Source organism: Channa argus, chromosome 15 (assembly GCF_033026475.1).
Source record: "Channa argus isolate prfri chromosome 15, Channa argus male v1.0, whole genome shotgun sequence".
Classification (NCBI taxonomy): Eukaryota; Metazoa; Chordata; class Actinopteri; order Anabantiformes; family Channidae; genus Channa; species Channa argus.
Window position 1 is genome coordinate 2219993 of NC_090211.1, and position 12631 is coordinate 2232623.

General features: G+C 40.8%; 1 protein-coding gene across 13 annotated transcripts in view; it reads left to right on the forward strand.

Annotated features, from left to right (window-relative positions):
• The window catches only part of hdac5 (histone deacetylase 5), a 58237-nt gene that overhangs the window by 39077 nt on the left and 6529 nt on the right, over window positions 1-12631 (forward strand). For 11 of the 13 annotated variants that reach the window (XM_067476462.1, XM_067476459.1, XM_067476461.1 and 8 more), the window contains 13 exons: window positions 968-1079; window positions 3140-3273; window positions 4951-5071; window positions 5387-5436; window positions 5522-5629; window positions 8774-8829; window positions 8982-9069; window positions 9364-9483; window positions 10101-10198; window positions 10347-10465; window positions 11134-11267; window positions 11769-11850; window positions 11946-12126. In XM_067476462.1, coding sequence (XP_067332563.1) covers window positions 968-1079; window positions 3140-3273; window positions 4951-5071; window positions 5387-5436; window positions 5522-5629; window positions 8774-8829; window positions 8982-9069; window positions 9364-9483; window positions 10101-10198; window positions 10347-10465; window positions 11134-11267; window positions 11769-11850; window positions 11946-12126 — 1403 coding nt within the window. Of the gene's footprint in view, window positions 1-967; window positions 1080-3139; window positions 3274-4950; window positions 5072-5386; window positions 5437-5521; window positions 5630-8773; window positions 8830-8981; window positions 9070-9363; window positions 9484-10100; window positions 10199-10346; window positions 10466-10545; window positions 11109-11133; window positions 11268-11768; window positions 11851-11945; window positions 12127-12631 lie in introns of those variants that run through there. The other 2 variants (XR_010910759.1, XM_067476468.1) reach the window with 2 other exon arrangements.

Below are 12631 nucleotides of genomic sequence, written 5' to 3' on the forward strand. Positions count from 1 at the left end.
GTGTTTGCAGCATTTATTTGAGGGGGAGGATTGAATGGGTCTGTATGAAATGTAGGATCACATTTAACTGGATAGAGGCAAAGAGAACAGGATGAGTCATCAGAAGATAGATTTGACATTTTACACAAACAGAGAAGGGTAGAATTTGATTGCAATCAGCACTTTGCTGTGACTCTTGCAGCATTTTGTGACACATACCCGCACATACTCTATATGATTAGTTGATTATTATAAAACTAAAATTACCCCATAACTCTGTGCACTGAATGAAAATCTCATCGCTAAGAGTCCAGTCAAACCTGACCCTAGAGACTCTGATAGACGCACGCACACTCTCTCACAGTTGTTGACGCTGTAGTGACATCACCAGCTGGTGACTCAACCACTGGACTCACCGCTGTGTGTGTTCCTGTATGTGCTCCTGTATATTTTCAAGTGTGTGTGTGTGTGTGCGAGCATGCATTTTAGTGTCCACCCACACATTATGAGTCACCCAGTTCGCAGCAGGGAGCACAGCAACACTCCCTATATATAGACACTACAGAATAAGTGTGTCTGCAGTGCTTACACAAACCTTTTATTAAAAAAAAAAAAAACCACACACCCACACTCTGTGGAAGTGAAATTTCAGGGCAGTCAGTCGGAGGGGGAAGAAAAACAAAACAAGGATTGTAATGGTCTTTGTTGTCATCAGAAAAGCCAGTAGCAGTTGTTTACACTCAATCGAATAAATCAGTCAAAATGTCCGTTTTAGTTTGTTACTGTGTTGTATGTGTGTGTGGATGGGTGGGTATGTGTGTGGGTAGATGGTTGGGTGATGACTGAAGAGAGACGCTACCAACATTGGTGTCAAGCATCTTGTCCTTTTTATGCACATGCAAACACACACTGCCTCACCGTCGCAGTGAATGGACTATGAATCATAACTTTATCTCTCTTCATCTGTCTCTCTTCCCCTTTCAATCAGGCCTTGCAGCAACTGGGCGTGTTCCAGTCCTCATTGCCCCACAGACCTCTGGGAAGAGCGCAGTCCTCCCCTGCAGCCACTGTCAATCCCATCAAACACCTCTTTACCACTGGTCAGTGTGCGTGCTTGCGTGTGTGCGTGCATGCACGTTTTATGATTGGATGAGAGTTTGGTATCAGCTGTGTCACTCCACAAACTGTCAGACACCATGCTTGTTGCTTAGCAACAGAGAGCTTACTCTCTGTCAGCTGAGGGCTCAGATAAACCAAGGGTACTGAATGAAATACCATGAATTTCAACATAGTGGTTCTTGTTTCATATTATCTGATGATGTCTGTGTAAGAACCCTCATTACTGTTGCATTTAATTTTCTGTGTCATGTGTAGTTTTGTCTATACTACATTTACTTTAAAAGCACTCTAAGGTTGAAACAATACCATTACTTTCCATTCCACTAGAGATCCATTAATGAGAAAAACACGTCATTGACGCAGAGTGGATGAGAGTGTTTTTACATCAACAACATACTTACATACTCAGTTTAAATTCTTAGAAAACATGCCTTACCAGCCAAAACATAAGGCTCATATAGATCAGAAAATGAATCAAGTTTTGCTAATCCAAAAATGTCTGCTAACAAGAAGACATCACACAATCAAATATTGCCATTACAACATAGTTAGGATTTAACCTGAAAAATGAGTTATTGTAGTTCCAGAATAACTTGATAAATATGGAAATACTAAACCACACATTCTCAACACAATTGGCTAACTATAGCATAGTAGTATAGTATATAGCTGTTACTATATTTATTTTTTGCAGCCTTTTCAGTCTACAAGCATATTTTGCTTCTGACACAGCTGTTCTGAGCAATCACTTCAGTCATTTTTCTTTTTTTTGGTTTAAGAAAACCACATATTTATTAGTTTCAGTGTGAGTGTGAAAACTACTTACTATTGTTTCTTGTGAGTATGAGTTAAATTTGTCTGGAGTATTTCTCAGACTAAATCAAAACTTTAGAGATCTCGCCATGCACTTTTAGAAATTTTAATCAGCAATGAAAATAATTAATAGCTGTTGGTCTACATTTACAAATTTACCCAATTACAACATGTATACACGAGATACACGACATACATCTGCAGGCACAGTCCAATAGCAGGCTTATATTTGATGCCTTTGACCATTGTATCAAGTGTGTGTGTCTGTGTGTGTATGAGAGAGATGACTTCCTTCTGTCAAAAAAACAAATGCCAAACATTATACTCACCGTTTCTTCCCCTCTTTGACTGTCTTCAGGTAGATAAACTTTTCTCCCTTGAACTAGGAATCCGGGCACTTTTCCCAAAACAATACTGACAAATTTTGAGTTGGAGATTTGTTCATATTTATCCCACATACTGTATTAAATTGATGTTAAAAACTGAAATACCTTTTTCAGATCTGAGTTTCTCCATAGAAAGGGGTGTATTAGTCATCAGTGGGGTTCTTTGCATGCTAAAATGGCCATGTGCCTTAATATCCACCAATGAGCAATGACAATATTACCATCATATAGTTTTATTGTCGTGGTGGACAGGGGTTAGCATTCAGAATGCAGTGTATCAAAGCTTGCTGTCTGTGGGGCTTTGCAGCTGCAGACCAGTTTTTAGCCCTTTCCACCAAAACACTCTATCATTCAATCCTATTGGTTGACTTGTAAGATGTCTGAAAATGTGTAACAAAGTCGTTTTCAACTTGTAAAATCTGTTTGGGTGCTGCAACGAGCTATGAATCAGCAGATTTGTGTCTTTATAAGCATGTAGAAGCAAACAGAAAAACAGGAAACTTTCTGATTTGATACTAAGGACAAAAGTCTTTCCAAATATAAATTCATCATACAGTGTATATATGTATTGTTAAAGTAGTCTGCTAGAAGCATTGTAAAGATTCAAAGAATGTCTCAACCATACTACACTTGTAGCTACTGACATCTTGTGGAGATCATTATGAAAGCCACTCGCACACTATTGGTCTTGTACCAGGCTTATTAATGCTATGGATGTTTTAGTCATTTATCCTTACATTGTATTTTTTTTTTCTCCATCTGATCCCTGGTATATTTAAAAGGCTGTTATGACTTTGACTAGGGAATATATGGTATTCACATCTGTATTTTTTGCACTCTAGGGCTTGTATATGACAGTCTGATGTTAAAGCATCAGTGTGTGTGTGGCAATGCTCACATCCACCCGGAGCATGCAGGGAGAGTGCAGAGCATCTGGTCAAGACTTCAGGAGACAGGCCTTCTAAGCCGCTGTGAGGTAGACACACAAACTCTCTCTCACACACACACACACACACACACCTAAAAGCTTGCAAATAGGACTTTTGAACTTATCGCCCAGCTAAACACACAGTGATGTATTGGTGGTTTGGTGAACACTGTGATACACTAACTATTCATCTCTAGGAAAGGTGAGTGGAGTTACAGACTTCATAATAGTTTATTATCTTTTATTTTAAGAGCAGTTTCTATCACCCTGTATCTTTACAGTTGCTGGTCACTGGTCCTGGTTTTCTATATTATTGGTCATTAAATGTGACATGATCTTCACCAAAGTCAAGTTCTTAACAAACACATAATTTCTAAGCTGAGAAAAAGTCAGGCTCTTCATGTCTTTATTGAACACACCCATTAAACATAAAGAAAAAATATAATTAAAAATAAAAAAAATTTAAAATAAAATATAATAATTGTGAACAAGTAACAGCAACATTGTTTTAATGGCTAGTTGAGCCTCCTTTGGCAACGATGATCTCAAGCAGCAGCCTCCTGTATCTGTGGATCAGACCTGCACAATGTTATGGTAGGATTTTTAACCATTCTTCTTTACAGAACTGCTTCTGCTCAGCCATATTCTTAGGATAACTGGTGTTAATGGTTCTTGAGAGGCCACAGCATATCTCAAATTCAGCCACTCCATATTTTTCAATGTTTTGCATATGGTTGCCTCATGAACAGAGATGTTAACTTATTCCTATGAATCCTTTTAAAGCTTTAGCTGGGGTTTTTCTTTTCATTGTGCCTTTGGAGTGATTCTGACTGGGTGCCCACTTCTATGTAGCGTAGCCACAGTACCAAATTGTATCAATTTTTAAACAATATGTCTAATTGTGGAGTTCTTTTGAGATTACGCTGTACCCTTTTCAGCTTCATTCAAATAAACAAGTATTGATTATAGTTCTTTTGAGGTCTTTTTTGCAAGGCCTGGCTCAAACACAGTTTGGGCTTTTGATGTCACTAAACATCAACCGGAGTCAATCAGTTAAACCAGAATGGACATTTGGTCTAAAGCTATTGTCACATCTAAAAACAGCGTTGCCATCACTTTTATGTTTATTGAGTGTGTTCAATAAATACATAAAACATCATTCATCAGCTTCATTGTTGATCTGTGACTTTGGTGAAGATCACAGCACTTTTCATGGCCGATGTATGCAGAAAACAGTGGAGTGGTTAGCAAAGGATTGTGTTCACACCCCGGCCATTCATCAGTTATCACCCCTTCGTTAATCGGTCCACAGTTTGCATGTTGTCCCCGTGCTTGCAGGGGTTTCCTCCCACAGTCCAAAAACATGCATCTTAGGTTAATTGGTGACTCTTGTCAATGGGTGTCTGTCTGTGAATGGTTCTCTCTTATCTGTTGGCCCTTAAATAGACAGGGTGTACCCAGCCCCTCGCCCTGTAAAAGCTGGGATAGGTTCCAGCCCCCCCACAACCCAAATACGATAAGCATTTACAGTTGATGAATTTGTGCAGAAAACCACGAAATTACTTTTTCTTGCCACTGTATGTGCATACAGAATAGATTTCAGCTTTTATTTTTTTTTTAAGTAGGTAGCTGCTAAATATAGCTTATATTATTCATTTTGTAATGTGCAAAATAAAAATGTGCACCAATCTTACTTAGTGTGTCTCTCTGCCTGTTTATGAGCAGAGGATTCGCGGGCGTAAAGCATCTCTGGATGAAATACAGTCTGTCCATTCAGAGTTTCACACTCTGCTGTATGGAACCAGTCCCCTAAATCGACACAAACTGGACCACAAGAAGCTACTGGGTATTTTTCTGTCTGTTTGTCTGTCTATCTTTCACTTAGTGATAGGGTTTATTGCCTCAAAATAATACTTCAGTAATTTTGTGTATTTTTGTGATAGCAATATTCATGGTAATATAATTCAATACATGTTATGGTTTTATAACTTTTTTTTCCCTTTAACACAACCTTTAATGCAAGTTGAATTTGGGTAGTAGAAAATGCATTGTTTTATACAGAAATGTGTCTATACCAGCATGTCAATTATTTGTTATATATGCTGATGCGTATGCACTACAATGCCTGTAACTGCCACTGATTTATTTTTATTTTTTTTAGGTCCAGTCAGCCAGAAGATGTACGCTGTTCTTCCCTGTGGAGGAATAGGGGTGAGACTCTTTTTCTCCTGTCTGGGTCGTATACTAGAACTCAAAAGTTAAACCTCAGGACTGAGCTCTGCACTGCTCCCTACAGGTAGACAGTGACACCGTGTGGAATGAGATGCATTCTTCAGCGGCAGTCCGCATGGCCGTCGGCTCAGTCATTGAGCTGGCCTTCCGAATTGCAGCAGGGGAGCTGAAGGTAACACACACAAATATTTATACAAATTCTTCTTCTTTATCTTTCGGCTGTTCCCTTTTACGGGTCGTCACAGCGAATCATGTGCCTCCATCTAACCCTGTCCTCTGCATCCTCTTCTCTCACACCAACTAACTTCATGTCCTCTCTCACTACATCCATAAATCTCCTCTTTGATCTTCCTCTACACCTCCTGCCTGGCAGCTCCAACCTCAGCATCCTTCTACTGATATATTCACAGTTTCTCCTCTGAACATGTCCAAACCACCTCAATCTGACCTCTCTGACTTTATCTCCAACACATCTAACATGAGCTGTCCCTCTGATGTCCTCATTCCTGATCCTGTCCATCCTCGTCTCTCCCAAAGAGAATCTCAACATCTTGAGCTCTGCTACCTCCAGCTCTGCCTCCTGTCTTTTCTTCAGTGCCACTGTCTCTAAGCCGAACAACATCTCTGGTCTCACCACCGTCTTGAACATCTTTCCTTTCATTCTCGCTGATACTCTTTTATCACACAACACACCTGACACTTTTCTCCACCCGTTCCAACCTGCCTGCACTCGCCTCTTCACCTCTTTTCCACACTCTCCGTTGCTCTGAACCATTGACCCTAAGTACTTAAAGTCCTGCACCTTCTTCACCTCTGCTCCCTGTTACCTCACCGTTCCACCTGGGTCCCTCTCATTGACACACATGTATTCTGTCTTGCTGCGGCTAAGCTTCATTCCTCTGTTTTCCAGAGCAGACCTCCACCTCTCTAGATTTTCCTCCACCTACTCCCTGCTCTCACTACAAATGACAATGTCATCTGAAAACATCATAGTCCACGGAGATTCCTGTCTAACCTCATCTGTCAGTCTGTCCATCACCAGAGCAAACAAGAAGGGGCTCAGAGCTGATCCTTGATGCAGACCCACCTCCACCTTGAACTCCTCTGTCACACCTACAGCACCTCACCACTGTCTTACAGCTCTCATACATGTCCTGCACCACTCTAACATACTTCTCTGCCGCTCCAGACGTCCTCATACAATACCACAGCTCCTCTCTCTGCACCCTGTCAGACGCTTTCTCTAAATCTACGAAGACACAATGCAACTCCCTCTGACCTTCTCTGTTCTTCTCCATCAGCGTCCTCAAAGCAAATACTGCATCTGTTGGACTCTTTCTAGGCATGAAACCATATTGCCGTTCACAAATGTTCACCTCTGCCCTTAGCCGACCTTCCACTACTCTTTCCCACAACTTCATTGTTTGGCTCATCAGCTTTATTCCTCTGTAGTTGCCACAGCTCTGCTCATCTCCCTTGTTCTTAAAAATTGGCACCAGTACACTTCTCCTCCAGTCCTCAGCATCCTCTCACTGTCCAAGATCTTGTTAAACAAACTAGTCAGAAACTCTACTGCCACCTCTCCTAGACACTTCCAAACCTCCACAGGTTTGTCATCAGGACCAACTGCCTTTCCGCTCTTTATCCTCTTCAACGTCCTCCTTACTTCACTCTTACTAATCTTTGCTACTTTCTGCTCCACACCAGTCACCTCTTCTACTCTTTGTTCCCTTTCATTTTCCTAATTCATCAACTCTTTAAAGTTTTCTTTCCATCTTCCCATCACACTCCTGGCACCTGTCAATACATTTCCATCCTTATCTTTAATCACACTAACCTGCTGCACATCCTTCCCATCTCTATCTCTTTGTCTGGCCAACCTGTACAAATCCACCTCTCCCTCTTTAGTGTCCAACCTGGTAAATGGTAAATAGTCACTTATATAGCACTTTTATCCAAAGCACTTTACAATGTAGCTTTACACACACACACACACACACACACACACACGGTGGTGGCTGCCATACAAGGTGCTCACCTGACCCACTGGGAGCAACTTGGGGTTCAGTGTCTTGCCCAAGGACACTTTGACTTGTAGCCAGGAGCAGGGATTGAACCACTGACCCTGTCGTCCATGGTCAACTGCCTTACCAACTGAGCTAGCATACAAGTCCTCATATGCTCTTTGTTCACCTTATGCTGCATCTCCGTTTACTTCTGTCTACTATCTCTTCAGTCCTCTCAGTGTCCCACTTCTTCTTTGCTAACCTCTTTCTCTGTATACACTCCTGAACTTACTCGTTCCACCACCAAGTCCTTGCCTACGTTCCTCTTTCCCGATTACACATAGAGTACCCTCCTACCTGTCTCCCTGATTGCATTAGCTGTAGTTGTCCAGTCGTCTGGAAGCACCTCCTAAACACCCAGAATCTGTCTCATTTCCTCCCTGAAAACCTTCACAACATTCTTCCCTTTTCAACTTCCACCTCTTTGTCCTCTGCTCTGACTTTGTCCTCTTTATCTTCCTCACCACCACAGTCATTTTACACACCACCATCCTGTGTTGTCTGGCTACACTCTCCCCTACCAATACTTTGCAGTCACTGATCTCTTTCAGATTACAACGTCTACACAAGATGTCGTCCACCTGAGTGCTTCTACCTCCGCTCTTATATGTTACCCTATGTTCCTGCGTCTTCTGGAAGAAAGTGTTCACAGCTTTAGACTCATCACCCTACTCTTTTCACATCTAGAACATTCCTTACAAACTCCTCTTTAGGGATTGCTCCTACTCCATTTTTCCGCCCATCCACACCATGGTCAAACAACTTGAACCCTGCTCCTAAGCTTTGAGACTTGCTATCTTTCCATCTGGTCTCCTGGACACACAGTATGTCCACCGACCTTCTCTGCATCATGTCAACCAACTCTCTAGCCTTCACTGTCATAGTCCCAACATTTAAAGTCACTACTGTCATTCCTACACTTTTGGCTTTCCTCTTCTCTCTTTCTGCCTGCGACCATGCGTTCCTCCTCTGCGTCTTTGTCCAACAGTAGCCTGATTTCCACTGACACCCTGTAGGTCAACAGCACCATGGCAGGATTTTGTGGGGAAGTCATGATTCCCATGTTTAATTTGGTATGTGTTTTACGTTGGATGCCCTTCCACAACCCTCTGCATTTATCCAGACTTGGGACTGGCAGAGGAAGACCCCGGCTTGTGCCCCCTTGTGGTTGCATTAGAAATGTTTACACAAATGTGAAATGAAAATAAAGTTTGATCTGTCCTTAACTCTGGATGTGTTTTTTTTACCAGAATGGCTTTGCAGTAGTGCGTCCACCAGGTCACCATGCTGAGGAATCGACTGCCATGTAAGCATACACACCATATCATTGTTACACAAATGCATATTTCAATTCTTCCGACATTTGTAATCATTAAGAGATTGTACGCTTGTTTTGCACATAAATGTTTGTCCTGCTTGTGTGTGTTTGTGTGCGTGCATGCGTGTGTGTGTCAATAGGGGGTTTTGTTTCTTCAATTCAGTAGCTATCACGGCCAAGCTGCTGCAACAAAAACTGGGAGTTGGCAAGATCCTCATTGTGGATTGGGTGGGTAGCACTCACACATATACAAACACACATCATCTGTAATTTTTTTATCTTTATTTTTTTAAGCCTTAAATTTAATTCAATCAATTATCATAAAAGACTTATTTTTTATTTCAATAATTGCATTGTTAGATGAATCTGTTCATTTTGAATTTATTATTTAAGCCTGATAACTAATGTGAACACAATACATACATACATAAAATGTGGATAAAATAATGACCAAACTCAGGGAGTCTGTATCATAAGGGCCTATTATCCTTCCCCTGTTGTAACTGTAACTTATCCATCCAGGACATTCACCATGGCAACGGCACTCAGCAAGCCTTCTACAGTGATCCCAATGTCCTATACATCTCCCTACATCGCTATGATGATGGAAATTTCTTCCCTGGAAGTGGAGCTCCTGAAGAGGTATACGCATACAGACACACTAACACACACTTTCTGAAATAATTTTATATACACCACTAGTGTTTTCTGCCGTCACTGTTCATCCACTGAAGCCAGTAAAAGTGTGTGACAGTGCTGCTACCAACTGTCACTACTAAGTGGAATAAATTGTATATTTAACAGCTATTTTTGCTTGAATGCTGATTCACTTCTGCTGTTGATCATATTCCACTGCATCCTGTTTCAGCGATTTGTTCTTCTGAGTTAATTCTTTCTCTTTCTGCACATTTACATGCATGACAGCCAATAGTGAAGATCAGATTAACTAGATGTGTATCTTTTCTTACCAAGCAGAAAACCCTCCAAAAATATTTCAAACATTAAAATTCAATATGAATTCTGAATGTACATGCACTTGTCTTTCTCACTTAATGGTTGAGAGTCAAGGAGCATGGCTTAACGTGTGTTTTTCTCATAATAAACTACCATCAATAACAGTGTGAGTTATGTGGAATTTGTTCCATATTTGATATCACTTTGTGCACACGCAAACACACAATATGTATACACAAGAAGCACCAATAATTATTAAAAATTACACACATGCATTTATATTTTCTTTGGCTCTGTCTCTGCAGGTGGGATCAGGTGCAGGTGTTGGATTTAATGTGAATATTGCATGGACTGGAGGAGTGGAGCCCCCCATGGGTGATGTGGAATACCTTACTGCCTTTAGGTAATTATTATTATTGTTTTTGTTTTTGTTGTTATTATTATTTATATTTTATTATTCATCGCGCTATGGTTACTTGTTTATGAAAGATATTGTAAAGGGTTTTTGAAGAAAAAATGCGCTTTAAAATGTCTTTTCTGTATCTGTGTAGGAGTGTGGTGATGCCCATCGCCCAGCAGTTTAGTCCAGATGTGGTTCTGGTGTCTGCTGGCTTTGATGCAGTGGAGGGTCACCAGTCTCCCCTGGGAGGCTACAATGTGTCAGCCAAATGTGAGTACCCCACTGTTTACCATAGTAAATAGATTTGTGATTGCTTTTTCCAAAAACTTTGTAAATGGTGTTTCCTAAAGGTGGACCAGTTTTCATCTTGTTTCTTATGGTTCTAGTTTGGGGGACTACATGTATATAGTTTCTTTAATCATTCAGAGTTCAGGTGTTAAGATCTGGAGGTATTCTAGACGAGTAGGTTGACCAAGACCACAACAACGATAATATGAGCAATGAAGTAAATGGTAAATGGTCTCCACTTAAATAGCGCTTTTCTATCTATTTGTACTCAAAGCGCTTTAGACTGCTTCACATTCACCCGTTCGCACTCACAATCACACACACTTACACACCGATGGGGGAGCTGCGTTGCAGCTGGCCAACACTCACCGGGAGCAGCTAAGTTGGGGTTCAGTGTCTTGCTCAAGGACATTTCAACATGTGACCAGAGGAGGGAGGGAAATGGCATCCATCGTCCTCAGAGAAGTTCTTCTCGCACATCTGGAGGAGTTTTGCAGCTATAAGTAGAGGCATATGTTATTATGAGGGAAGACAAGCAGTTTAATGCCATTCACATACATGTACTCCTCAAACTAGAACTATAGGAAACATGTGGAAAATCTCTGCAGTTGCCCTGTTGCCCAGTTGCTGTGACAGGTGTGTGTTGGCAGGTTTCGGTCAGCTAACACAGTTGCTGATGGGTCTGGCGGGTGGGCGAGTTGTTATGGCGCTGGAGGGCGGTCATGACCTCACTGCCATCTGTGATGCATCAGAAGCCTGTGTTTCTGCCCTTCTGGGAGACCCGGTGAGACAGAGAGTCACATTACCATCAATTATTATTCATGCGTTAAATGTTCCACTGTTTAAACATAAATGGTGTTGGCATTTCTTAAAGGGTGAACTACGACAAACAACATGAAACTATCTATATGAGTATTATAGCTCAGAGTTTATTTGCTTTCAGAGAGTATATGGAAAGATACTGCTCTCATGCGTGTACTTCAAGTGCAATACAGAGGGTTATTGTAAAGCAATCAGTCAGTTTCTGTTTTCATAAAATCTACTATATACATTTACAGTACTGTACACAGCTTGAAATACATATATAACATATTTTGTATGAGTTTTTTCCTGAAGAAGTTTAACTTTTCAGATCACATCAAAACATAGATTTGCCCAAAAATGATACTGGATGTTGCCAATTATTATATAGTCCTCACTGACAAAAGCTTTGTGTTTGTAGGATGTATTTGTATATTGACAAGCTTATTTAATTTGTTATATATTCTCTCTTTGTGTTTTTCAGTGTGACTCTTTATTTCAGTGGCCTCAGGAGAAGCCATGTCCAAAAGCCTGTGCCTCACTGGAGAGAATATTAGAGATCCAGAGTAAGAAACACAGGCATAAAGAAACAAATACACAAAAACAAGAACACACACGTATTTATCCATTATATCTTTGTATGGCTCTCTCCTCTCTGCAGGTAAACACTGGTCTTGTCTCCAGAGTCTGTCTCAGACTAGTGGCCACTCGCTATTGGATGGTCCCCTTGGTGCTCAGGGCCAGTCGGAAAAGGATGAAGCAGAGACAGTCAGTGCCATGGCTTCCCTAAGTGTGGATGTTGAGCAGCCAAGCTCTGTTCCTGACAACACGGAAACCAGCAGGTCAGCAATACACTACGATAACATCATACTATTATAGAGGTTAAGAAAGACACAGAGCACTGTATGGAAGTATGGTACAAGCCTGTGCATGTGTCAGTCAGCTCACAAGAAGTGTGTAACCAGCAGCCTGAGGTCCACCTATAACAACAATTAACTTGCCTGTACTATTGTGCCATTGATGGCATAAATAACCCAAATTAAATTAAAATAGAGCAAGGGCACAAAGTAAGTAGTACAATACAGCTTCTGCGTGGTATCCATATAATGTGTGTCTAGAATATTGCCCTGTAACAGTATGACCTTGCACAGTATTTCTGTGATAATAATATTCAGAACAATAAGATAAATATCCCTGGGACATAAATTTAGTGGAGTGGAGTGAAGAAAAGAGTTTTAAATAAAATGCTTCTTCATTTTACTTGAGCAGCTGCCACTGGTGAAATTTATTATAATGCTGAATGTTAAACTATGTAGGCAAACTAAACCAAAACAAATGTTAACCACT